The sequence below is a fragment of the Papio anubis genome, chromosome 12 (assembly GCF_008728515.1).
Source record: "Papio anubis isolate 15944 chromosome 12, Panubis1.0, whole genome shotgun sequence".
Classification (NCBI taxonomy): domain Eukaryota; kingdom Metazoa; phylum Chordata; class Mammalia; order Primates; family Cercopithecidae; genus Papio; species Papio anubis.
The window spans coordinates 20,587,502-20,615,074 of NC_044987.1; the positions used below are offsets into that span (position 1 = coordinate 20,587,502).

Sequence of the window (27,573 nt, forward strand, 5' to 3'; positions counted from 1 at the left end):
TGTTCTGCAATGACACCCAGGTTGAGGCCATAAACACAGTCACTCATTAGGAAAAGAAAAATGGCAGAGCCACAAACATAAAATGTCCTACAAATCGCAGACACAAACAGCCTGTCGAATGTGGAAGATTCCAAGGTAGTATCACTGCAACCATGCTAATCTGCCAGTTAATCTGCCAGGAGAAGGGGATCCCTGTATCTCCAGGTGGTGGAAGTAGCAGCAGTCCTAGTCCAGGCCCGAGAGTAATCTGGCCTCTCCTGGGAGCTGCACCTGACCTGTACCTGTTTCCTTTTGTCACAAACTGTGCCCGCATGCAGACTAGTGAGGCCTGCAGGTGAAACATAACAATCCCAGCGACAACAACGCCAGGAGTATAGGAAAGGCCACAGTCTATGTTAAATTCACACTTAAAAGTGTAGCTTGGGAGCCAGACCAGACCAGGGCAAGGGTGTAAGTGCTACTCTTAAAAGACGCCCTTCCACACCCAGCCTGCTGTCAAGTGGGTTTGCCATCATGACACATTTGTATCTTAAAGGGCTGAGTAATCACAATTCCCATACAGTTGTTGAAAATACAATTCAGGCCAGGCGCGGTGGCTCATGCCTGTTATCCCAGCACTTTGGGAGGCCGAGGCGGGCGGACCACTGGAGGTCAGGAATTCGAGGCCAGCCTGGGCAACATGGTGAAACCCTGGGTGTGGTAGAGCGTGCCTGTAATCCCAGCTACTCAGGAGAATCGCTTGAACCCAGGAGGCGTAAGTTGCAGTGAGCCAAGATCGTGCGGCTGCACTCCAGCCTGGGCGACAGAGTGAGACTCTGTCTCAAAAAAAAACCAAAAAAAAACCCAAAAAACAAAAAACCCCAAAACCAAACAACCAAATAAAAAACAATTCAATAGGAGCACGTGGTCTTTTAATATGAAATCGTAAATATCTGCCTCAAACATAACAAAGTAACACAAAATTTTAGTTTGAACTTCTGAAAATCGAAAATGGTAAAACTCTGTAATTTTTCCTTTCATGCCCAGGTTAACAGCATCAAGGTTAAGGGCACCACGCGGGGCACCCATGAACGGAGGCTTTGGTCCGTTTGGTTAGCTTTAGACAAGCGACTGCATTCATCCTCCATCTCTCCTTCAAGATGGTGAACACTTTTTCATGTCACTGGAGTTGGAAATGGCCACAAAGCCTGGTGGCAAATCCTTTATTGCACGGTCATTCGGCAGTTTCCCACGGCGGGGGAGCAGCTTTAACTCGCCCGTGGAGGGAGGGTGGAGCCGGAGGTCAGTCCTAGAAATGAGGTTTTGAGGGCAGAGAGCGGAGAAGACTCAGGAACGCGGCTCCCAGGATTCGCAAATCCAGTTCCCGGGTACTAGCAGCGTAGCCCGCAACCACCACGGGCTGTGAAGCCCACCGAGCGCTACAGGCGGGGCCGGGGTCACGTGACCGACGTCTGGTCAGCCGGGCGTGCGCGGGAGCACGCAGAACTGTTCGGCCCCGGGCCACGCGCCTTGCGTGCGCGCGCATGCCGGGGGCGGGGCATGTGGGCCGGGCCTCCGGCGCGCGCGGCGGGCGGGGGCGGGACGGAGCAGAGTGGAGGGCGGGGGCGGGACGGAGCCGGGTGGAGGGCGGGGGCGGGGTCTAGTCCTGAGAGGCTGGGCCGGCGGTGGCAGCGGCGGGAGACGGGTGACCCGCGGCTGGGCGCCTCGGCCATGACTGCGGAGCTGCAGCAGGACGACGCGGCCGGCGCGGCCGACGGCCACAGCTCGGTGGGCTCAGCGACGGCAGGCGGGAGCTGGGGGCGGGCTCCAGGCCCTGAGGGGAGCGTGCGGGGCCTGCGGGGCTGCGGGCTGCGGAGGGCGCCCCGGCCGGGCGGGACAGGGGGTGCGCCCGCGAGCGTGGGTGAGAAGGCCGAGGGCTCTGCGGGGCTCGGGCCGCGGAGATTGAGGACTGCATTTTTGCGTCCGTGGGCGAGCTGAAGTTGTAGGGGGATTTCCAGATTTTGGAAAACCAAATGTAAAGGGCTGGACGTGGGGTTCTCCGCCGCAGGGATCAGTAAGGTGAGCGCTCCTGGGCCCCGACCGGGGTGAGAAACTTCCGAAAGCGGCAGCGTTGGTTGGTTTTGTTTTGTTTTGCTTTGACTTTTAAATCGGTTTTATGGCGGCGTTTTTAAAAGGTTAAAGCAGACCGAAGTTATTTCACTTAAAGTCCGGAATTATCACCGTCTTCTGTAAGACCAGGGGTCCCAGTGACCACCACTTCCCTCCCTCCCCACCCAGCTTTGAAAACAAAACAGCGCAGCCTCCCCAATTATTGCATTCATCACTCTAGATTTTTAAGAAGGGGGAGGAGCAGCGTGATGAATAGAAATTCTACTGATAATGCTCTCCTGTTCCCAATGTCTAAGAAGACTGAAATCAATACAAGGACTTCTGAGTTAAGATGGTGAGAGTGAAAGAACCCTGGTTTGGGAGAAAAGCTAATGTCTGTATTAAGAAACTTGGGAAGAGGGCAATTTGAGCAAGTCTTCTAGTGTTACTTCGGAATGTTATAACTTAACACCACCTCCTCACCCCTCAAGTACTGCACTTTTTCAAGACAAAATGGGAAATCTGTGCCAGTTATTCAAATACGAGTTTGGAAGTGAGAAACTTTATATTTGTCATACAAAGCTGGCAGATAGATACCTTCAGGTGAGAATCCTTTTATATCTTTTTACTCTTTTGTCTGGAAGGCCAGTAGTAGTTAGCATGGACGCACTTTTTTTTTTTTTTTTTTTGAGACGGAGTCTCCCTCTGTTGCCTAGGCTGGAGTGCAGTGGTGCGATCTCGGCTCACTGCATCCTCCGCCTCAGCCTCCTGAGGAGCTGGGATTACAGGCGCCCGCCGCCGGCCGGGCTAATTTTTGTATTTTTAGTAGAGTCGGGGTTTCACTATATTGGTCAGGCTGGTCTCAAACTCCCGACCTCAGGTGATTCGCCGCCTCGGCCTTCCAAAGTGCTGGGATTACAGGCGTGAGCCCCTGGCGCCCAGTCTGGACGCAGTTTTTTTTTTTTTCTCAGACGGAGTCTCACTTTGTCGCCCAGGCTGAAGTGCAGTGGCGCGGTCTCGGCTCACTGCAACTTCCGTCTCCCGGGTTCACGCCATGCTCCTGCCTCAGCCTCCCGAGTAACTGGTACTACAGGCGCGCGCCGCCACGCCCAGCTAATTTTTTGTATTTTTAGTAGAGATGGGGTTTCACCGTGTTAGTCAGGATGGTCTCAATCTCTTGACTTTGTGATCCACCCGCCTCGGCCTCCCAAAGTGCTGGGATTACAGGCGTGAGCCCCCGCCCCCAGTCTGGATGCACTTTTTAAAACTCATGTTAGAAAAATATACTTCCAGGTCCTGGACTCCAAAACGAAAGTATCATGCACTGATTTCTAATGGAAATGTTATTGTTCGATGTTCACAAGTGCCTATTGAAATGTGTCAGGATTTTTCTCTGGCTTCAGAGATCAGTTCTATTTGTTTTTAGCACAGTGACTTAAAAACATGGGAAAATTTTAGTTTGGAGACCATCATATTGATTTAGAGAAGAAACTATTTTAAGGGAGAGAAGTCATATTTAAATTTGTCGTGGCTCAGTCATTTAAGACCATGTGCCTATTAATCAGGGCATCTTCATTTACGTCTGCCGCAGTTTGAGTAGTGACCCTATTTCAGCATTCTCCATTTGAGAGTTTGTGTGTGAGCTACTTGATGAGCATTTGTATGTAAGTCATAGCTATTTTGGGAAGGCTTGGAACTCCAGTGGCTGTGGCTGGCTGGAGTACTCTGATTCCTGGCCACCTGCAGAGTGATGACATTTACTGTTCTTCCCAGTGATTTGCCCTATACGGAAAGCTGTTAAGCATGGAATGCTTGATAATGTTCGCCTCTTTTATTTTTGCTAATAAAAAGCTTAAAGTTATCAGGATAGGTTGAAGAAACTTCCGGGAAAAGTACCTTTTGCATCTTATAGGAAAGATTTTAATAACTTCTTCCTCATCTTGGTAAGTTTCATGTTAGAATGGATTCTTTTATTTTGAACTCTCTCAGGCATTCTACCTTTCCCTTAAAGGATATTTCATTGTTCTAGTTGAGGAGAGCTATCCGTCCCTGACACTCAGAAGCTATTTAAAGCCTAGACTGCTTCCCTTCCCTTATTGGTCAGTTGTACACAGGACAGACAAAACCCTTTATGGCCTCCCAAGAATTTTAGTGAGAGAAATATGTAGTACTCTTGAAATACGCTCTCAGTATGGACTCAAATCTGAGAGTAGACACGTAGTGATTTCACTAAATCCCCCAGACTGCAAACTGGTATTCGAATATCTAAAGAGATTACGTACTGACAGCTTCCTGTATTTCAATCAATTCTTGACTTCTATAGCAGCAAAGTTTACTATTATTACAGGAGAAACAACTTGAAGTCGGTTTGGTTCTTACAAACCTGTCATTCTTGGCAGCTGTACTGAGGGTTCATATCACACATTCTTTATGTCAGCTGAAGCTCTATAAAAACCTGCCGGTTTCAGTGAAAATTTAATGCCCTTTTTGCTTTCTCTTGATTTATTGGCCTTTCATTTGCTTTTACTTTGTCTCATTAACTGATTTTTAAAACATCAGTAAGTCAGTGATTGGTTCCACACCTCTCATGCCCCTCTGCCCCCAAATACAAACAGTATTTTTAAGGCTTACTGGCCAATAGCGTCTTATTGGCAAGATCTCCCCGTGTGTTCTGTTTCATCAAAGAAATTAAATAAGTAGTAAAATGAAGCAAGTACTTACCAAGGAAAATAATGCTGATAATAGTAATAGCTAATGCTAATTGAGCATGCACAATGTGCCAGACTCTGTGCTCAGAACTTAACATAGCATTCTCTCAGTACTTACACAACTCCACGAGGTTTCTGTGAGAAGGCTTATACTTGCTAAGTAATTTGTCCAAGGTCAGCCAGCGAGGATATGATACAGTTGGAATTGTATCTAGGCAGTTCTGACCCCAAGAGCCCAAGGCACCCTTTGTCCTGTCTCATAGTTGATGGACCCATTGCTCTGAATCACAGACTTTCCACTACTCTTGTAATGCCTTTTGTAGAACTCTCCTAATGTTTTAAACTTCCAGTCCTCCCTACAGTCTTTCTAAATAGATAATCTTCTTTTCTACTTGACTGAACTCGCTGATGTCTAAAAAGAGCTCCCTGCCTCATGTTTTGTCCCCGTATCCCTACTCCATCTCATCTCTTTTCTCTTATTTCGGTGGAAAAGGTTCCCTTCCTCCTCCCGCCCCCCCGCCCCAACTTTCATTTCTTAGAGATAAACCTAGATTAGTGGTTTTTACTAGGGAGAGATTTTGTAATCTAGGAAGCATTTGGCAATGTCTGGAGACTTTCCGATTGTGACTCCGGAGGGAGGATGCTATTGGAATGTAGTGCGTAGAAGCCAGGAACGCTGCTAAACATCCTGCAGTGTGCAGGAGTAAGCCCCTCAAAACAGAGTTATGTGTAAATTGTATAAAATAGTGCTGAGCTTGACAAACTCTGATCTAGATGATGTCTCTCTTCTCTTTCTATTATGTCCCTTCTCCTTAGTCACCTTTACTGTCTTCTCCCTTGCTACTCACATTATGGTCCACAGACCGGCAGCATTCGCATCCCCTAGGATTTAGAAATGCAGAGAGTTGAGTGTGCTAGAGCCAGCTTGCTCTGCCTCTCCAGCTGATTTCGTACATCTCCTTCCAGCTCTGTGTTCAGTGACCTCATGTTGATAACTGTGCCAGGGTGGGAATATATACCAAGGAAACAAGCCAATACACTGCCAATCAGCATACCACTGCCTGTATCCCCACTCTAGACCTAGTCAATCAGTTTCTGCCTTTTGACAAGATTCTTGGGTGATTCATTTGCATATTACATTTTGAAAAGCATATGGATAGAATTTGCATTTTCCATTTTGCCATGCACTTGTCCTCTATCTTGAAACCAAATAACAGCAACAAAAGCGTCTACTGCCCAGTCCAGCTGTTGTCTCCACTTTCCTCCTTTTGTTTGCTTTTGGAACAAAGTTTCTAACCCCACCTGTTTCATTTCTAAAACATTTTTCCAGTGACGATGTATTCAGACTCAATATACAAAACTTGGAAAATACAGACCTGAACAAGACTAACTCTTAGCTGACAGGAGATTGAGGGAGGTTGGTTCCCAGATTCTGCTACAGAATTTAAGGTGGCAATGACAGCTTCCTCAAAAGCCCAATAGTTAGATGGCTGTGTGGACCAGTCTGGGCTCCAGCAAATGGCCGATTGTTCAGAAGCCTGCAGAGGGAGTGACTAGGCAGCAGCAGGTTAGGTTGAAAGGCAGTGAGTGGTTTTATGTAATCAGAATCTGCTCAGCAGCCTGCTCTCCCTCTGTCACCCAACTGGAGTGCAGCGATGTGATTATAGCTCACTGTGGCCTTGACCTCGTAGGCTCAAGCGATCCTCCCACCTCAGCCTCCTGAGTAGCTGGTACCACAGGCGTGCACCACCGCGCTTGGCTGTTTTTTAATTTTTTTTGTAGAGACGAGGTCTTACTATGTTGCCCAGGCTGGTCTTGAACTCCTTGGCTCAAGCAGTCCTCCTGCCTTGGCCTCCCAAAGTGTTGGGAGTACAGGCATGAGCCACCACATCTGGCCCCCTCATACTTTTATTATTTTATGCTTTTATGATCCCTCATTACCACTTTTTTGCTGATACTTTTCTTTTTTTGAGACAGAGTTTCGCTCTTGTTGCCCAGGGTGGAATGCATTGGCACGATCTTGGCTCACCACAACCTCTGCCTCCTGGGTTCAAGCTACTCTCTTGCTTCAGCCTCCTGAGTGGCTGGGATTACAGGCATGCACCACCACTCCCAGCTAATTTTGTATTTTTAGTAGAGACAGGGTTTCTCCATGTTTGTCAGATTGGTCTCCAACTCCCAACCCCAGGTGATCTGCCCGCCTCAGCCTCCCAAAGTGCTGGGATTACACTCATGAGCCACCGTGCCTGGCTCCATGTCTGTATTTCTCATCCTGAGTTCTATATATATGACTTCTATACTCTGTTTCCCTGTGCTTTTTGAACAGTTCTGCTTGAATATCGACCTCCTTGGCTATAAACATTTGCTGCATACTTATTTTCCCAGGGTGGTTATACTAGGCATGGGAACGTACACTTGTATTGCTAGTGTCTGCCATATGCTATATGCCACCCTAAGCACTTTCCCGTACATTTTTATTTACAAAAACCCAGCAAGGTGTAAACTATTATCTTATTACTGATAGGGAAACTGAGACGTCTTGTTTGTTTTTTGAGATAGGGTTTCACTCTGTCACCCAGGCTGGAGTGTGGTGACACCATCAAGGCCCACTGCAGCCTTGACCTCCCAGACCCAAGCAATCCTCAGACTCTTGAGTAGCTGGGAGCACAGGTATGCACCACCACTCCTGGCTACTTGTATTTTATTTTGTTTTTTGAGACAGATCTCCCTCTGTTGCCCGGGCTGGAGTGCTCACTGTAACCTCCACCTTCTGGGTTCAAGCGATTCTTCTGCCTCTGCCTCCCAAGTAGCTGGGATTACAGGCACATGCCACCACGCCTAATTTTTGTATTTTTAGTAGAGATGGGGTTTCACCATGTTGGCCAGGCTGATCTTGAACTGTTGACCTCAAGTGATCTACCTGTCTTGGCTTCCCAAAGTGCTGGGATTATAGGCATGAGCCACTGCGCCCAGCCTCTGGTTACTTTTAAAAGTTTTTGTAGCGATGGGGTCTCTCTGTGTTGCCCAGGCTGGTCTCAAACTTGTGAACCAAGTCATCCTGCCTCAGCCTTCAGAAGTGCTGGAATTATAGGCATGAGCCACCGTGCCCGACCTCAGATGTTAGTATGCCTTATAAGGGCCTCATGTAAGATTTATTTATTCCTTTTCTTTCTTTTGTCTTTTTTTTTTTTTTTTTTTTTTTGAGACAAGGTTTTACTCTGCCACCTAGGCTGGAGTAGTGCAGTGGGTCAGTCATGGCTCACGGCAGCCTCAACCTCCTGGGCCCAAACAATTCTCCTACCTCAGCTTCCTGAGTAGCTGGGACTACAGACATGTGCTACCATGCCTAGCTAATATTTTTATTTTTTGTAGAGATGGGGGTCTCTTTATGTTGCCCGGGCTGGTTTTGAACTCCCGCGCTCCAGTGATCCTCCCGCCTGAACCTCCCAAAGTATTGGGATTACAGGCGTAAACCAGGGTACCTAGCTCTTTTTTTTCTTTATTCGTGTGAGATTTTAAACTGAAGTCCATTTGCTTCTATCTTACAGATGAGAAATGCAGCTTACAACTGTGATTAAATTATAAGTAGCAGAGCTGTGACTTCAAGCCATTCAGACTTGAAGCATAGCATTTCTCCAACTTTAGTACAAGCCTTTCTAAAACCAAAGTTTCTGACTTACCACTTGACTATGAAGCACTTTAATAACTTTAATAATTTTAATAACTTTTCATTGAACCCTGTTAGGCACTCTATGAAATAAAATTTGGTATGACCAGGAAGTAGAATTTGCAAAGTGACACAGTAAGTAAGTGATAAAACCAAAACTATAACACAGGATATCAGTATTTTTACCGTAAACTCTAGAGGAGTTTAGTTGGACAGGCAAGTCCCAGTATTTTACATTTCTTTTGCATTTCTTCATTTTGCTAATAATGACTGTTTGCAGTACTTCATTTGATAGTCATACAGGGCTGTCAAAGCTTTTGGTGTACTTCATTTTCCATTCTGGAAACTGATGCTGAGGAAGATTGAGATTTGCCAGGAGGCTGATGTGTGCTGGAGTTTGGGCTGCATGGCACTATTTCCAGCATCTAGGCTTTCTACATAAAACAGGGGTCAAAATATCAGACACACAAAACCAAACTAAAGATCTACCTCAGTAAGTACCAGCTACATGCTACATGATGGCTGCTAGGCACTTTAACCCTAAGAAGGTTTTCTAAACAACATTTTCTAAACAACTTTTTCTTTTTCAATCTTCTTGCCCAAGTTAGTACTTTCTGATGTCTCCTCCCTCCCTCCCTCCCTTCCTTCCTTCCTGTATGGGGATATGTATACAGGTTTCCTTATTCATTTGTTTTTTCGTAGAGTTGGGGTCTTGCTGTATTGCTTAGGCTGGAGTGCAGTGGCTATTCACAGGCATGATCGTGGTGTACTACTGTTTGAAAATCCTGGGCACAAGGATTGTGCCTGCCTCAGCCTGCTGCAGAGCTGCCACTACAGGTGTGTGCCACTGGACCCAGGTGATTTTTTTTTTTTTTCAATTGAGGCAAAATTTATATAACATAAAATTATTTTAAAGTGGGGCTGGGAGCGGTGGCTCACTGAGATCAGGAGTTCAAGACCAGCGTGGCCAATGTGGTGAAACTCCATCTCTACTAAAAGTACAAAAATTAGCCAGATGTGGTGGTGAGCACCTGTAATTCCAGCCGCTTGGGAGGCTGAGGCAGGAGAATCACTTGAACCTGGGCGGCAGAGGTTGCAGTGAGCCGAGATCGCGCCACTGCACTCCAGCCTGGGTGACAAGAATGAAACTCTGTCTCCAAAAAAAAAAAAAAAAAATTGAAGTGTACAAGTTCAGTGACATTTAGTATATTCACAATATTGTGCAATCACCAATTCTGTCTAGTTCTAAAACATTTTCATTACCCTCAAAGAAAACTTTATAACCATTAAGCAGTCACTCCCTATTCCCCACTGCCCTCAACCCCTGGCAATACCAATCTACTTTCTGTCTCTAGATTTACCTATTAGAATGATTTCATCTAAATGGATCATACAATATGTGATCTATTGTGTGTGGCATCTGTCATTTATTGTAATGTTTTTTTTTGTTTTGTTTTTTTTTTTTTTTTTTTTTTTGAGACGGAGTCTCGCGCTGTGTCACCCAGGCTGGAGTGCAGTGGCGCGATCTCGGCTCACTGCAAGCTCTGCCTCCCAGGTTCAGGCCATTCTCCTGCCTCAGCCTCCGAGTAGCTGGGACTACAGGCGCCCGCCACCACGCCCGGCTAGTTTTTCGTATTTTTAGTAGAGACGGGGTTTCACCATGTTAGCCAGGATGGTCTCGATCTCCTGACCTCGTGATCCGCCCGCCTCGGCCTCCCAAAGTGCTGGGATTACAGGCTTGAGCCACCGCGCCCGGCTATTGTAATGTTTTTGAGATTTGTTCAAGTTGTAGCATGTATTATTCTTCATTTTAATCACCGAATAATATTCCACTGTATGTATAGATCATGTTTTGCCTGTCCATTCTTCCGTTGATGGACATTTGAGTTATTTACACCTTTTGGTTATTATGAATAGTTCTGTTGTGAATATTCATATACTCATATTTGAGTACCTGTTTTCCGTTCTTTTGTATATATACCTAGAAGGAATTGATGACTTACGGTAATTCCATGTTTAACTTCTTGAGGAACTGCCAGACTGTTTTCCATGGTTGCTGTGGAAGTTTTATATTCCCACCAGCAATACACAAGGGTTCTAGTTTTTTTCTTTCCTCATCAAAACGCTTGTTATTTTTTGTTTTTGTTTGATAATAGCCATCCTAATGGTGTGAAGTGGCATCTTGTTGTGGTTTTGATTTGGCCATGTTAATGTTACGGCTAATGTTAACTGTCTTTATAAACTTATCGACTATTTATATATCTTCTTTGGAGAAATACCTTTTTAAGTTCTTTGCTGTTTTTGAATTGAGTTGTCTGTTTTTTGGTTGTTGACTTAAAGAGAGTTCAAAGAGAATTCTTTATATTGTCTAGATGCTAGACCCTTACCAGAAAAAGGATTTAAAAGTATTTTCTCCCATTGTCTTTTCACTTTTTTCATAATTTGTACACTATATATTTCTTTTTTTTTTTTTTCTCGAGACAGTCTGGCTCTGTCACCCAGGCTGGAGTGCAGTGACATGATCTCGGTTCACTGCAACCTCCGCCTCTTGAGTTCAAGTGATTCTCTTGCCTCAGCCTCCCAAGAAGCTGGGATTACAGGCACGCCTGGCTAATATTTGTATTTTTAGTGGAGACAGGATTTCACCATGTTGGCCAGGCTGGTCTTGAACTCCTGCTGACCTCAGGTGATCCACCTTGGCCTCCTGAAGTGTTTGGATTACAGGCATGAGCCACCGTACCCGGCCATCACTGTATACTTCTTGTTGTATTTCTTGATGTATGTATTTATTCTTGAATTTGTACACCGGTTGTCTTTTCACTTTCTTGATAATGCCCTTTGATGAAGAAAAGTGCATCAGCCCACTTCAGTGTCCCAAGTAGCTGGGACTACAAGTGCACACCACCGTGCCTGGCTCAAAAGTGTTATTATTTTTTTCTTTCGTTGCTTGTGCTCTTGGTGTCATATCTAAGAATCCATTGACACATCCAAGGTCATGAAGACTTATCTCTGTGTTCTCTTTTAAGAATTTTATAGTTTTAGTTCTTTATTTAGGTTGTCGATCCATTTTGAGTAATTTTGTGTATTGCGTGAGGTAGGGGTCCAGTGTGATCCTTCTGCTATGGAGATCCAGTTGTACCAATACCATTTGTTGAAGACATGGTTTTTCCCCCACCAAATGGTCTTGGCACTCTTGTTGAAAATCAGTTGACCATAGATATGAGTTTATTTCTGGATTCTCAGTTCTATTCTATTGGTCTATATATCTGTCCTTATGCCAGTACCACACTGTTATGATAACTGTAGCTTTGGATTAATACTAAGTTTTGATATAAGAAGTGTGAGTCCTCCAACTTTGTTCTTCTTTTCAATATTGTTTTAGTTCTTCCAGGTCCTTTGAAATTCTGTATGAATTTGAGGATCAGCTTTTCTATTTCTGCAAGAAAGGCCAAAGCACTGCAGCTTTTAGAATTTGTCTAGCAGGTTTTCTGATTTTCACTAGAGGTCCCCCCAGCCCCCTGCCACACGCACACACATAGGGCCTTTGGAATTTTGATAGGGATTACATTGAACTTTAGAATTGCTTTGAGTAGTATTACCACCTTCACAGTATTAAGTCTTTGTGGCCAGTCGCAGCACCTCACGCCTGTAATCCCAGCACTTTGGGAAGAGGCCAAGATGGGCAGATTACTTGAGCTCAGGAGTTCAAGGCCAGCCTGGGCAACATGGTGAAACCCCACCTTTACCAAAAATACAAAAAATCTTAGTTGGGCTTCATGGCACACATCTGTGTTCCCACCTACTTGGGAAGCTGAGGAGGGAGGATCGCTTGAGCTCATAGGGTGGAGGGTGAGGTGCACTCTAGCCTGGGTGACTGAGACCCCATCTCAAAAAAAAATACTGTCTTCGTGATGGTTAAGTTAATGTGTCAATTGATTGGGCCATGAGGTATGCAGACATTTGGTCAAACATTATTCTAGGTGTGTCTATGAGAGTGATTCTGGATGAGATTAACATTGAATCGGTAGACTGTGTAGAGCAGTTTGAACTCCCTAATGTGGGTAGTGGGCCTCATTCAATCAAGACCTGAATAGAACAAAAATGCTAAGAGGAAACTTTGCTTGCCTGACTGCTAGAGCTGGGACATTGATCTTCCTCGGTCCTGGCACTGGAACTTAGACAACCATCAGCTCTCTTGGTTTGCAGGACTTCAGACTCAGACTGGAACTTACACACTCAGCTCGCCTGGTTCTTGGGCCTCAGACTTACACTAAAACTATACCGCTGGTCTCCTGGTTCTCCAGCTTGCTAACTGCAGATCTTGAGACTTCTCAGTCTCCGCAGTCATGTGAGCCAATTCCTTGTAATAAGTCTCACCTCCTATATTTATCTCCTTTCCCTTCTCTTTCTCTGGGGAACTCTGACTAGTACAGTTTTCCAGTTCATGAACCTGGATGTTTTTCAATTTATTTAGGTCTTTAACTTCTTTCATCAATTTTTTAAATTTTTTTTTTTTTTTTTTTTTTTTAGACAGAGTCTCACTCTGTTGCCTAGTCTGGAGTGCAGTGGTGAGATCTTGACTCACTGCACCCTCCACCTCTTGGGTTCAAGTGGTTCTCCAGCCTCAGCCTCCCGAGTAGGTAGAACTACAGGCATGTGCCACCATGCCTGGCTAATTTTTTGTATTTTTAGTAGAGATAGGGTTTCACCATGTTGGCCAGGCTGGTCTCAAACTCCTGACCTCAGGTGATCCACCCGCCTCAGCCTCCCAAAGTGCTGGGATTACAGGCATGAGCCACTGTGACCGGCAAATTCTTTTTTTTTTTTTTTTTTTTTTTGAGACAGGGTCTCACTCTTTCGCCAGGCTGGAGTGCGGTGGCACAATGTTGGCTCACTGCAGCCTCCATCTTCTGGGCTCAAGCAGTCTTCCCACTTCAGCCTTCTCAGCCTTCTGAGAAGCTGGGACTATAGGCACGCACTGCCTCACCTGACTAATTTTTGTGTTTTTTGTAGAGATGGTGTTTTACCATGTTGCTCAGGCTGGTCTCGAACACTTCAGCTCAAGCAATCTGCCTGCCTCAGCCTCCCAAAGTACTGGGATTACAAGTGTGAGCCATCGCACCCAGCCTCAGCAGTGTTTTATAGTTTTCAATGTACAGGTTTTTTCTCTTTTCTTTTCTTTTTTTTTTTTTTTTTTTTTTAAAGACAGAGTCTTGCTCTGTTGCCCAGGCTGAAGTGCAATGGCATAATTTCACTACAACCTCCACCTCGTGGGTTCAAGCGATTCTCCTGCCTCAGTCTCCCAAGTAGCTGGGATTACAGGCACCTGCCACCATGCCTGGCTAATTTTTGTATTTTTTGTAGAGACGGGGTTTCACCATGTTGGCCAGGCTGGTCTCGAACTCCTGACCTTCTGATCCACCTGCCTGGGCCTCCCAAAGTGCTGGGATTACAGACATAAGCTACCACACCCAGCCCAGGTTTTTTACCGCTTTGGTCAAATTTGTTCCTAAGTGTTTTATTCTTTAGGATGCTATTGTAAATGTAATTGTTTTCTTAATTTCCTTTTTGATTTCTTACTGCTGTTTTATAGAAACACAACTGAATTTTGCCTGTTTATCTTTACCTTGAAGCTGCGGAATTTGTTTACCAGCTCTGGTAACTTTTTTGCAGATTCTTTGGGATTTTGTATATATAGGATCATGTCATTTGTGAATGCAGTTTTACTTTTTTTTTATCCTTTGCAATTTAGATGCCATTTATTTTTTATTCTTGCCTGATTGCTCTGGCTTAAACTTCCAATACAGTGTTGAATAGCAGTGGTGAAAGTGGGCATCTTTGTCTTGTTCCTGATTTTACGGGTAAAGCTTTCAGTCTTTCACCATTGAATATGATGTTAACTCTTGCGTTTTTATAAAGGCCCTTTATCATGTTGAGGGAATTCCCTTTTGTTCCTAATTTTCTGATGGTTTTTATTATGAATGTGTGTTGGATTTTGTCAAATGTTTTTCTGCATCAATCAGGGTGACCATTGTTTTTTTTTTCTCTTTCATTCTGTTGGGGTGTTATATCACATTGTTGGGTTTCCTTTTATGTTATTGACAAAGGCATTCTCTTAGGCATCCATTGCAAATGTGTGACTAAGCTGTCTCTCTTCATTCTTTGAGATGTTCAGAGTATGCCTTACTTTGACGTTTTGCCTACCAGCATTCTGTCTCTCTCATCACAGTTAGTTTACTCAGTAGCACTGTAACTCAAGCTTTCTTTTCCTAGTGTCATCCCACGTTGAACCAGTTGTTCACATGGGCTAGACTAATCCACTTAAATGCCTTTTCTTCCTTCATGTATCTTCCCTGCTGAGGAACCTGCAGTGATTATCCATTGCTCATCAGATCAAACCTAAATTCTTCCTGACATTTAGAACCCTTTGTAATCCAATCCCACATCACCTCTCTGATCTCTGTTATTTATTTATTTGAGACAGAGTCTTGCTCTTGTCGCCCACGCTGGAGTACAGTGGCGCAGTCTCGGCTCACTGCAACCTCTGCCTCCTAGGTTCAAGCCCTTCTCCTGCCTCAGCCTCCCAAGTAGCTGGGATTACAGGTGCCCGTCACCACACGCAGCTAATTTTTGTATTTTTAGCAGAGATGGGGTTTCACCATGTTGGCCAAGATGGTCTCGAGCTCCTGACCTTAGGTGATCCACCCACCTCAGCCTCCAAAAGTGCTGGGATTACAGGCGTGAGCCACCGCGCCCAGCTATCTCTGTTACTTATTAAAAATAGAAACTATACGCGAACACCCACCTAGTAATAACTTAAAATTTTATCATTGCTATATTTCTAAAACTATAAGCATATAAATTTGATTTATCATATCTTTCCCTGATATTTTCCCAGTTTTTCAATTAGCCCTACCAATATGTTGTTAAAAATTGTATTTTCCTTCATTTTTGGTGATGTGTTCGATGTGTTTTTCAGCCTCATTTCTCATATTTAGTTGGGACATGCATTCAAAGAAATGAAAAAATATTTTCTTAATATATCCTAAAATAAGGAAAAAGCAAGGCATAGGACATTATGTAGCATATGAAAAAATGTATTCATGTGCGTAGACAATTTCTGGAAAGATAACAGAAACTGTTAATGGTAGTAGCCCTGGGAAATAGAACTAGGGTGGGAAGAAGGTGATTTCCTTTTCATTTTATACCCTTTTGTACTATTGGAATTTCTTAGTACATGTGAAGAAAGAGATGGAAAAAATTAAAAAGTAAATAATGATTAGTTCCTTTTTTTTCTTGTTTTTAAGTCCCAGTTTAAACCCCTTTACATGATATAACAGTGGCCAAATTTTAAACACTTTTAATGGTTTTTGAAAACTTTAAGCCAGTTGATAAACTCAAACAGGCATTTTCATCATGTACTGACATTTGCATCATTCACAAAAATTATTAAGTAGTCCATTTCAGGGAATTTAGCTGTGTCCGCAGAAAGCTGCTGTTTGTCTTTTTTGGACAGCCATATTCTTACAGCTACTTTAGGTTTCTATTCCATGAAAAAATTGGATCAGCATGGCATTGTTGCTGGAAGAAAAACTGAAAAAATCCTAGGGCTTTTAAGGGCCATTCCTTGTTTTATGGAGGTTGGAAAGGTTAGCAACTGTCTTTGTTGTCCAGACAGAGGTGTTTTTTTCTCTTTTTTTCTTTTTTTTTTTTTTTTTTTTGAGACATAATCTTGCTCTGTCGCCCAGGCTGGAGTGCAGTGGCGCGATCTCGGCTCACTGCAACCTCTGTCCCTGGGTTCAAGCCATTCTCCTGCCTCAGCCTCCTGAGTAGCTGGGACTACAGGTGCCTGCCACCACACCCGGCTAATTTTGTGTGTTTTTAGTAGAGACTGAGTTTCACCGTGTTAGCCAGGATGGTCTCGATCTCCTGACCTCGTGATCCGCCCACCTTGACCTCCCAAAGTGCTGGGATTACAGGCGTGAGCCATCAAGCCCGGCCCTTTTGTTGTTGTTGTTGTTGTTGAGACTGGAGTCTCGCTCTGTTGCCCAGGCTAGAGTGCAGTTGCCCAATCTTGGCTCACTGCAAGCTCCACCTCCCAGGTTCAAGCAGTTCTCCTGCCTCAGCCTCCCGAGTAGCTGGGACTACAGGTGCTCACCACCATGCCTGGAGAATTTTTATATATATATATATATTTTTTTTAGTAGAGATGGGGGTTTCACCATATTGGCCAGGCTGGTCTCGAACTCCTGATCTTGTGATCCTCCTGCCTCCGCCTCCCCAAGTGCTGGGATCACCGGCATGAGCCACCGCACTTGGCCAGAGTTTTGGGGGTTGATGCTATATGTTTTCTTTGACTCTTCAGGTGTTTTTTGTTTTGTTTCCTTTTGTTTTTTCTTTTTTTGCTTTCCTTGGGTACTTAAGTTTTATTTTATAATTGCGAACCAGATCTTTAGCTTTGGAAGGAATTTTAGTAGGCACACCTTGGTAGTTCTTTGGAGTAAGGGAACATTTATTAATTATTTACATAGTTGTAAATTTAGAAATGTCTTCTTCGTAAGACTAGACAATTGAGATCAGGAAATATGTGCATCAGAATGATGAAAATAGCATCCCTGTTTGAAGGAATGGAATAACCTATAAAGCATCTCATCACAATGCTAAATTAGGAGTTTTAACGATTAGTAATGAAATATTTTGCATTATTTCATCAGAGAGTTTTAACTTAGTTACTGTAGGATCAGGCCAGGTATTGTTTGTTACAAAAACTTGATAGCTTAATGTTTTCAGTGTCTGAATAATCTTGTTAATTGCTGATTGTGGGTGAGTTATTTTTGCTCTAAGAAAATCTCCTTCCTGAGAAGTGGGCTGGATTGCATCAAAACCATTGAGTAGCAGTGAGGTCAAAAAGCTTGAGTTCCTTCCTGATAGAGGTTTGTGTTTGCCTGTCTTTCTTTACTGCCTCTGGGCAAGAAAAGGGAGTGCTTTTTGTTTTGTGAAAACATTGTGAATTTAACTCAGGAAATGCAAACCTGTTGGCTCTTGCAAGTTATTTGACTTCATTGTGAGAGGAGTACAGGCTTTGTCTTGTCTCCTTGTTGGGTGTGTACTTTACATATTGCAAGGTAGAGTGAAGTTAATATTTAAATCCTCTTTCTGTGAAGTTCAGGAGAAGTGAGTTAGTAATATGGTAGGATCTGGATGGGTTTAGTGTTACTGTAAAATTAATTTATATATATAGTACTTATGAAGATTTGGAGTGTGGGTTCTGTTGAGAACTTTAGCTAAATCTTTACAAGACTGGGTCATGTCATAGCATTTGTGTATGTATATAAATAATGCATGTGAAATTTGTTATTCATACTCTTTACATTTTATTTTTATTTTTAAATTATGGAACACTTCATGAATTTGCATGTTATTCTTGCACAGGGTCCATGCTAATCTCTGTATTGTTCCAATTTTAATGTACTGCTCAAGCAAGCTCTTAGACTTTTAATAGCTATGTGTTTTATAGCTATCTTTGATTTAGCTTTTAATTCTAGTCATTTGATGATAAATAGGTTTTGTAAACCTTAATTTCCTAATGTGTGCAATGCCTACCTTTGTTATTAGGATTACATACATGAAAGGCACCTGTTCCCTGACAAATGTTCAGCCAGGTATGGTGATGTGTGCCTGTAGTCCCAGCAACCTGGAAGGCTGTGGTGGGAGGATCCTTTGAGTCCAGCAGTTAGGCCACTTGCGGTCAACATAGCGAGACCTCCATCTCCAAAAAGAAAAAAAATAATAAAGTAGTTGCTCAATAAATGTTAACTGTCTTTATTATCAGCACTGTCCCATGGATGATTCCAATTAGGCAGTGTATTGCATGATTCTTGCTTTAAAGGAGGCAAGAATTTCATATTTAAAACAATTAGAGAACAGGTTTGGCCTAGTGGTTCATGCCTGTTATCCCAGCACTTTGGAAGGCCAAGGTGGGTGGATTACTTGAGGTAAGGAGTTTAAGACCAGCCTGGGCAACATAGTGAAACCTCATCTGTACTAAAAATACAAAAATTAAGCTGGTCGTGTTAGTGGGCGCCTGTAATCCCAGCTGCTCAGGTGACTGGGGCAGGAGAATCGCTTGAACCTGAGAGGTGGAATTTGCAGTGAGCTGAGATCACACCACTGCGCTCCAGCCTCGGTGACAGCAAGACTCCGTCATAGAATAGAGTAGAGTAGAGTAGAGTAGAGTAGAATACAATAGAATAGAATGATGAGAAATGTCAAGTGAAGACAGTGGCTACATTCAGTCACAGGCCTATTCATTTCCTTAACATGGGAGATGAGAAAGGGGAGAGAACAGTATGGGCCAGAGTTCTTAGAAGGACTTCATATGGAGGAGGTAAGACAAATATAACCCTTGAATGTAGTTGGCATACCATAGTTTAATAATGTAGGTGGTGTTACAAGTGATTCTAGGAGCAACACTCTGTGCATGAGAGAATGAGTTTGCAGTAAGGAACTGAGAGGAGAAAAGGTAGAACAGGCTAAGCGGGGAATCAGGTAATGGTCTTTGAATGGCAAGATGAGGAATTTGGATTTGAATTTCCATGTAGAACATTGTTCTTGGAGCTATACAAAATAATTTTACATAGTTGTCATCTCTACCCAGTAGCCTTTAAAAAAAAGGTCACTGGGCCAGGTGCAGTGGCTCACGCCTGTAACCCCAGTACTTTGGGAGGCTGAGACAGGTGGATCACTTGAGGCCAGAAGTTCAAGACCAGCCTGGCCAACATGGAGAAATCCCATCTCTACTAAAAATAGGAAAACTAGCTGGGCGTGGTGGTGGGCACCTGTAGTCCCAACTACTCGGGAGGCTGAGGTGGGAGAGTCACCTGAGCCCGGGATGCCGAGGCTGCAGTGAGCTAAGATCGTACCATGCCACTGTACTCCAGCCTGGGCCACAGAGCGACACCCTGTCTCAAAAAAAAAGTGGGCCACAGAGCAACACCCTGTCTCAAAAAAAAAGGAAACTCAAGAATTTATTTTCCTTTCCTGGTTGTGTTATCCCAGATATATTAATGTCCACTGCTACCTATTACAAAATGGAGAAAGATAAATGAGAATATTACAGTATAACTGACTTTAATCCAAGGCCAAATGTAAATAATTAGTAAATTAGTATATGAATACTGTATTTCATTGATTCACATTTATTTGGCATTCTGAGATCTCTGACATCAAGATGTTCTTAACATTTTTACTATCATCCAAGTAGCAGATGTGATGTTGCCGTTGTCTGCACTTGTATGAACTTGGTCATAGCTGTTACTATTGTTATAACAACAGTTGACAGTCAAGTTATATGTACTGTTAGTAATACATGGTTAACTTGCCATTGCATATGTCACTTAAAAATTTACACTGTGATTCAACATTGAAATGAAAACAAAACAAAAAAACCCAAAAAACCTGTATATGAAGCAAGGCATGCAAGCAGAATGGCAGGGTATAAATTTGATTTTATATGAAACAAAATATTTACCTTTGGAGGAATGTTTGCAGTTTCAGATTTTCTTGCAGAGCTATAGTCAAGTGCTTTATGCAACCCAGAAGGGCAGATACTATAGATGTATTCTGCTGTGTTAAGTTTTGTTGCCGAGAAACATGTGAAAGAATTGCCTATCACGTGCCAGGCAGTGCACCTGGAAGCAGGGGAAATTGCTGTATTCCTCAACATAAATGAAAAAGTTCAGAGATTTAAGAAGCTAGTGTGGTATATGTCTCCCAGGACTGCCATTAAGACATTGTGTCATAGTTTAAGTGGCAGCAGTTTTCCTTTCTTCGTTTGTAACCGATGGCACCTTAGATTTAGTCAAATGTAATATTTACATCTCTACTTCTGATGATAGCTAGTTTAGAACAGATTGCACTACTAAGTAATGAAACTTGTGATTATATAAGGACAAGCAAAATTTTAAAATAAAGAAACTTGTTAGGGTGCGAAGATCAAGGTCAAAATATAAAAATTGGCTGTGTGTGGTGGCTAACACCTATAATCCTAGCACTTTGGGAGGCTGAGGCAGGAGGAGGCGGAGGTTGAAGTGAGCCACAGATCGCGCCACCGGACTTCAGCCTGGGCAACAGAGTGAGAAATAAATAAATTAATTGAAAGTAAAAACTGGCCAGGTGCCGTGTTCATGCCTGTAATCCCAGCACTTTGGGAGGCTGATTGCCTGAGGTGGATCGCCTGAGCTTGGGAGTTCGAGACCAACCTGGCCAGCATGGTGAAACCCCGTTTGTACTAAAAATACAAAAAATTAGCCGGGTGTGGTGGCCGGCGCCTGTAGTCCCAGCTACTCAGGAAGCTGAGGCAGGAGAATTGCTCGAACTCAGGAGGCGGAGGTTGCAGTGAGCCGAGATTGTACTGTTGCACTCCAGTCTGGGTGACACAGTGAGACTCCGTCTCAAAAATAAATAAATAAATAAATAAATTAATTAAATAAATAAAATACAAGAATAAGATGTTTGCATTTTTTTGCACCAGATAGGTATTCTTGCCTATCTTTTTGTCTTCTCAAATACAGCATGGCATAGTGCATCCCTTATCAGCAGTAACTTTGTGTACAGTTACTTAACCTCTCTGTGCCTCAGCTTTTTGTAGGACGGGCATAATACCTATGTCCCAGGTCTGTTATGAGGGTTCAGTGAGTTACATTAGTTCATACATGCCAAGTGTTTATAGCAGTACCTGGCTAAAAGTAAGCAGTATCTGTCAGCTATTACTTTTTACCGGGATTATTTTCTCTGAATCATAAATGTTAATTTTTATACAGAATAATTCCCAATGAAGATGCGATTATCCCATTGTTACCTTCTTGACGCTAGTTTGGTATTAATGTACTACTTATTCCCTGTCTCAATTATTCCACCCTTTTTTGGGTACATTGATGTTGATCTTTTAGAAAATCATGTGCGATTTTTGTGAGATACATAGATTCGTACCACTTTTTTTTTTTTTTTGAGACGGAGTCTCACTCCGGCTGGAGTGCAGTGGCCGGATCTCAGCTCACTGCAAGCTCCGCCTCCCGGGTTCACGCCATTCTCCGGCCTCAGCCTCCCGAGTAGCTGGGACTACAGGCGCCCGCCACCTCGCCCGGCTAGTTTTTTTGTATTTCTTAATAGAGACGGGGTTTCACCGTGTTAGCCAGGATGGTCTCGATCTCCTGACCTCATGATCCGCCCATCTCGGCCTCCCAAAGTGCTGGGATTACAGGCTTGAGCCACCGCGCCCGGCCCGTACCACTTTTATACAGTAAAATCAAATGCAATTAGAATTAGTTTCAAAAAAACTAGTATTTAATTTTTCTAAAAATTACATGTTTGCGATTTTAGTTTTTGCTTAGGCTGAATCTGGATACCTTTTAGTATGATAATCGCTCTCCCAGTGCACAGGCAGTGACTGGATTTGACAAGACTCATAGCGTGAAAGTCTGCTGGTCTCAGCAGGGTAGGGTTCCATTTGTAGCCTATGACTATAGTCTAACTACAGCAGAACGACTGTTGATGCTTCTTCGAGGACTTTATTTATTTATTTATTGAGACTGAGTTGTGCTGTTGTTGCCCAGGCTGGAGTGCAATGGCACGATCTTGGCTCACCGCAACCTCCACCTCCCGGGTTCAAGCAATTCTTCTGCCCCAGCTTCCTGAGTAGCTGGGATTACAGGCATGTGCCACCATGCCCAACTGATTTGTATTTTTAGTAGAGACGGGGCCATGTTGGTCAGGCTGGTCTCGAACTCCTGACCTCGAGTGATCCGCCCACCCTGGCCTCCCAAAGTCCTGGGATTACAGGCATGAGCCACCACGCCAGACCTCTTCAGGACTTTAGAGGGATGTTTCAGTTAGTTATTTCTGGTTGTGTAATACTTTAGTGTTGCATTGGGCCCACAGCTGTTGAAGAACATAAGATACTGTTTCTATTATAGCTGGGAGTAAATGTAGACTATCTCTCTGAGACATATTACTAACTTAATTTAAGCGTAATCTTAGGAATGGTATAAATTAGATTTCTTGTTGCTGAATTAATTTTGAACTACTTTGTTTTCAGCATTCGTCTTAAAAGATCATTGTGTCTCAAGTTGGGCCAGCCAGTTGTTTAGATTGAGCTGTACTTGCAAATCGGTGTTTTGTATTTTGTCTTTGTGTAAAGCAGGATAAAATGATAGAGTGAAGATGTTAAGGCTGAAGGGGTTGTAAACTGATTTTGTCTTAGCTGGAAGTTAACAATTTAGGTTTTTCCATGATTTAGGTTAATGAAGAGAAAACATTTCATACTTTATACCCTTTGAAATTATATATTTTATTTAATCGAGAAAATTCTAGCTTTAGCTGTACTTCTTTTTAAGTAATCAAACAGAGTTTTAAATATGTTGGTGTTATCATTGGTTAATTACATGATTGGAAACTTATTGTCAGTGAAAAATGATACACACTAATGGCATGTGCAGGAAAGCTTGAAATAGCACATCTTTATATCCATGCAAATTCTCCAGACTCCATATATGACCTACTTAATGTACTGCCTACCAAAAGAAAAACCTGGGGAACTTTTAAGTGTCCATTAAGGCTAGAATATTACATTTAAATGTTTTATATATTTGTAATTTTACTATCATCTCTTTCTTTCATAAGTACCAAAGGTATTTTCCATGATTGAACTTTTAAAAGAGAAACAGATTTGGCATTTCAGAGTATTTCTGACAGCCGATACATTGTTACTTGGAGCTTGTTGGTTGTTTAGAGTTAAAAAATGAAGGGCTGTTTGCGTTGGCCCACGGACTGTAATCGCAGCGGACTTTGGGAGGCCTAGGCGGGTGGATCACGAGGTCAGGAGATCAAGACCAGTCTGACCAACAAGGTGAAACCCTGTCACTACTAAAAATTAGCTGGGCGTGGTGGCATGCGCCTATAATCCCAGCTGCTCGGGAGGCTGAGGTAGGAAAATAGCTTGAACCCAGGAGGCAGAGGTTGCAGTGAGCTCATGCCACTGCATTCTAGTCTGGGCAAGCCTCAGGCCTGTTTATCCAAGATGCTTTTAGTTATTCTTTAAATGTACCCAGGTTTACTTTCTGACTGACATATTTGTGGTTTTTTTTTTTGTTTTGCAAATATAGAGCTGCCAAATGCTGTTAAATCAACTGAGAGAAATCACAGGCATTCAGGACCCTTCCTTTCTCCATGAAGCTCTGAAGGTTGGTTTCCAGATCTCTGCCAGTCCAGAGGCTTTCAAGCAGCTGTCTATATGATAGTTATGTCAGTTCAAGCTATTTCTGTACCCAAATTAAAGCACATTTGGGGACAGAACCTCTACAGGTCAAATGATTGACCCAGTATCTTCAACATGTAAATTATAAGGGGCTGGGGGAGATTTGTGGTTCGGGTAACCCTGCAGCGTAAAAGAAATTTAAGAAACATCAACCAGTGCACTGTATAAGCCTTATGGTTCCTTATCCAAACCAGCAAACTAAATGATATTTGAGTCAGGGAAGTTTGAACTGGTTATCTGATATTGAAAAAACCTGTTGTTACTCTTAAGGCGTGACAATAGCTTTTTTTTTTTTTTTTTTTTTTTTTTTGAGATGGAGTCTCACTCTGATGCCCAGGTTGGAGTGCAGTAGCACAGTCTTGGCTCACTGCTGCCTCTCCCTCCCGTGTTCAAGTGATTCTGCCACCTCAGTCAGCCTCCCGAGTAGCTGGGATTACAGGCATGTGCCACCACACCTGGCTAATTTTTGTCTTTTTAGTAGAGATGGAGTTTCACTATATTGGCCAGACTGGTCTTGAACTCCTGACCTCAAGTGATCCACCCGACCTGGCCTCCCAAAATGTTGGGATTACAGGTGTGAGCCACCGTGCCCGGCCATGGGTTATATTTTTAAAAGATACATTCTGAAATGTTGACCAGTGATAAGATGGTTAGGATTTGCTTCAGAATATCTAAGACAGTATAGGAGGTTTAGAGAAAATAAGAAAGGTTATGACTAAGTGACTAGGTAATTGTTGAAGATAAGTGATAGGTACATGGGGGTTCTCTTATTCCCTTTCCTGGCATATATGTTAGAAATGTTTCCTCATAGAACGTTAAAAACAAGAAAGATCACCACTAGAAAATAGGTAACTGCTTGGCCTTTTTTTTTTTTTTTGAGACAGGAGACAGGATCTCACTCGGTTGCCCAGCCTGCAGTGCAGTGGTGTGATCTCGGCTCACTGCAGCCTCTGCCTCCTGGGCTCAAGCGATCCTTCCACCTCAGCCTCCCTAGTAGCTGGGACTCACGCCTGGCTAGTTTTTGTATTTTTAGTAGGGACGGGGCTTTGCCAAGTTGCTCAGGCTGGTCTCCAATTCCTGGACTCAAGCGATCTGCCTGCCTTGGCCTCCCAATGTGCTGGGATTACAGGCGTGAACCACTGCGCCTGGCCTGCTTGGCATTTTTGTTGTAGGGCTGACTTGATTTAGAATGTCTATGTTAATTGCCAACCCCCTTTTTTGACACATCATACTTTAGACTGTTCACAGAAATCATGAGTAGTAGTATCTGAAGCAATGGGAACAAATCTCCATCGAGATTTCACTTTTGTTTGGGTGTTGTGGGAAATCAGAGCATGGAAACTCCTGTAACGAGGCGTTTGATAGACACTTCAAGCACATTAGACCTGTCCAGTATAGTCTTATAATTCTACCCTAGAATTATGCCTGAAAGTACTCAGTGTGTCAGCAGGGTAATAAAGTTAATACTCAAAACTGGTTTTAAATTCTATGATGATTACTTTTGAAATTTCTATTGTCTTTTTCTCCCATAGGCCAGTAATGGTGACATTACTCAGGCAGTCAGCCTTCTCACTGATGAGAGAGTTAAGGAGCCCAGTCAAGACACTGTTGCTACAGAACCATCTGAAGTAGAAGGGAGTGCTGCCAACAAGGAAGTATTAGCAAGTAGGTACCGTATATCCTGTCTTGGTCCTTTGCTGAACTAGCAGAAAATAAGAAACCAAGTCTATGTGAGTTCCATGTCAATCACATCAGCCTTTTGAAAATAATAGTAATAACAGCTTATTACTGAGCTGTTGCTATGTGGCAGGCACAATTCTAGGCACTTAAAAAGTTTCGGCCAGGCGCGGTGGCTCACGCCTGTAATCCCAGCACTTTGGGAGGCCGAGGCGGGCAGATCATGAGGTCAGGAGATCGAGACCATCCTGGCTAACATGGTGAAACCCCGTCTCTAGTAAAAATACAGAAAATTAGCTGAGCGTGGTGGTGGGCACTGGTAGTCCCAGCTACTCGGAGGCTGAGGCAGGAGAATGGCGTGAACCCAGGAGGCGGAGCTTGCGGTGAGCTGAGATCCTGGCACTGCACTCCAGCCTGGGCGACAGAGCAAGACTCGGTCTCAAAAAAAAAAAAGTTTCGTTTGTTCATTTACTCATTGTTTAGCATTTATTTAAATGAGGACCAACTATGTACCAAACACTCTTGAATCCCTGCCTGCATGTAGTTTATTTTTTAGTGGGAGAAGCTCAACAAGTAAATAAATTATATAATATACTAGAATATGATAAATACCATGGATAAAAAGCACAAAATGAAAGAAATGAAGAAAAAAAGAGGGCTGGGGACAGGATTTCCAATGGATGGACTTTTTTTTTTTTTTTTTTTTAAGATGGAGTCTCACTTTGTCACCCAGGCTGGAGTGCAGTTGTGTGAACCTCCGCCTCCTGGGTTCAAGCAATTCTCCTGCCTCAACCTCCTAAGTAGCTGGGATTACAGGCACCCGCCACTACGCCTGGCTAATTGTTTGTATTTTTAATAGAAACGGGGTCTCACCATGTTGGCCAGGCTGGTCTTGAACTCCTGACCTCAGGTGATCCGCCCACCTCAGCCTCCCAAAGTGCTGGGATTATAGGTGTGAGCCACTGCGCCCAGCCGGGATGGATTTTTAATTAAGAACGTGCAGGGGAGGTGAGGGAGTAAGTCATTTGAGGCCCTAAGATGGGAGTGCACCTTGGCTTGCTCAGGGAACTGCAAGGAGGCCAGGGGTAAGGCTCGGTGAGTGAGGAGGGCTGAAAGGGATGGGGCCATGGAAAGAGATGGAGGTGGATCATTCAGAACCTTCCTAAGTACTGGTTTTTGCTGTGAGTTAGGTGGGTAGCCTTTGAAGAGTTTGGAGCAAAGGAATGATATAAACTGATTTCCATTTTCCATTCTGACTGTGGTGTTGAGAACAGAATGTGGGGGAGGGGACAGTGACGAGCATGGGTCAGATCAGGGAGCCCAGGCCAGGCTGCTGTGGTGGAGGGTAAACAGTGCTGGCATTCCGGCATATAGTATTTTTAAGGTAAAGGCAGTAGGATTTACTTACTGAGGAGGTAGGGTTGTGAAAGAGGGAGGAGTTAAAGGTGACTCAAAATGGTTTTTCGTAAGCAACTGAAAGGAGTTGCACTTAACCAAGATGGGAATCACTATAGGTGGAGCAGATTTTGGATGGTAAATGAAGAGATCAGTTTTGGGAATACTAAATTTGAAATGCCTGTTAGATGTACGGCAGAAGTGTCAGCAAGATGGTGGAGACCCAGGTGCACAGTTCAGAGGAGAGGTCCAGGCTGGAGGTAGATGGACTTGGAATCATAACCTGTAAATGCTCTGTAAAGCTGTGAGACTGAGGAGCTCTCCAAGGGCGTGGGTATAAGAGAAATAAAAGGTTCTGCAGCTTAAGCACTGGTTGCTGCCAGTGTTCAGAGGTCTGGGGAGGTGAAGAGTGCCCAGGAAAAGCCAGGAAAATGGGGACTCTGGAAGCCAAGGAGGCTTCTGGGAGGAGAGACCAAGGAGAACCTTCTGGAACCTTCTGGGAGGAAGGCGAGGTGGTGTTAATGGACATTTGGGCTGTTAACAGTTTTGAACTATTCTGAATGATGCTGCTGTGAATATTGTCATGTATTCTCATATTCTCTTGGTACACACTACAACTTTTTTCGGTCACCATTGTTCTTTTTGAGACTCACCCATGTGGAGGGTTATAACTGTAGTTCTTTCATTTTCACTGGTGTGTAATATTCCATGGTCTGAATATACCA

At 43.5% G+C, this 27,573-nt stretch overlaps 1 protein-coding gene, 1 non-coding gene and 1 pseudogene across 28 annotated transcripts in view; 2 read left to right on the forward strand and 1 right to left on the reverse strand.

Annotated features, from left to right (window-relative positions):
- Window positions 1-1,639: 1,639 nt before the first annotated feature.
- USP28 (ubiquitin specific peptidase 28) overlaps window positions 1,640-27,573 on the forward strand; it is a 79,998-nt gene continuing 54,064 nt past the window's right edge. For 8 of the 27 annotated variants that reach the window (XM_021926552.2, XM_021926559.2, XM_021926562.2 and 5 more), the window contains exons 1-3: window positions 1,641-1,767; window positions 23,625-23,702; window positions 25,309-25,441. In XM_021926552.2, coding sequence (XP_021782244.2) covers window positions 1,711-1,767; window positions 23,625-23,702; window positions 25,309-25,441 — 268 coding nt within the window. In that variant the 5' untranslated portion in view covers window positions 1,641-1,710. Of the gene's footprint in view, window positions 1,768-9,173; window positions 9,301-23,624; window positions 23,703-25,308; window positions 25,442-27,573 lie in introns of those variants that run through there. The other 19 variants (XM_021926568.2, XM_021926570.2, XM_021926565.2 and 16 more) reach the window with 6 other exon arrangements.
- Window positions 11,915-11,974, forward strand: LOC116269874. The gene has a single exon (XR_004177685.1). It is a non-coding gene; the product is annotated as a U7 small nuclear RNA (small nuclear RNA).
- Window positions 17,851-17,945, reverse strand: LOC116269850 (annotated as a pseudogene).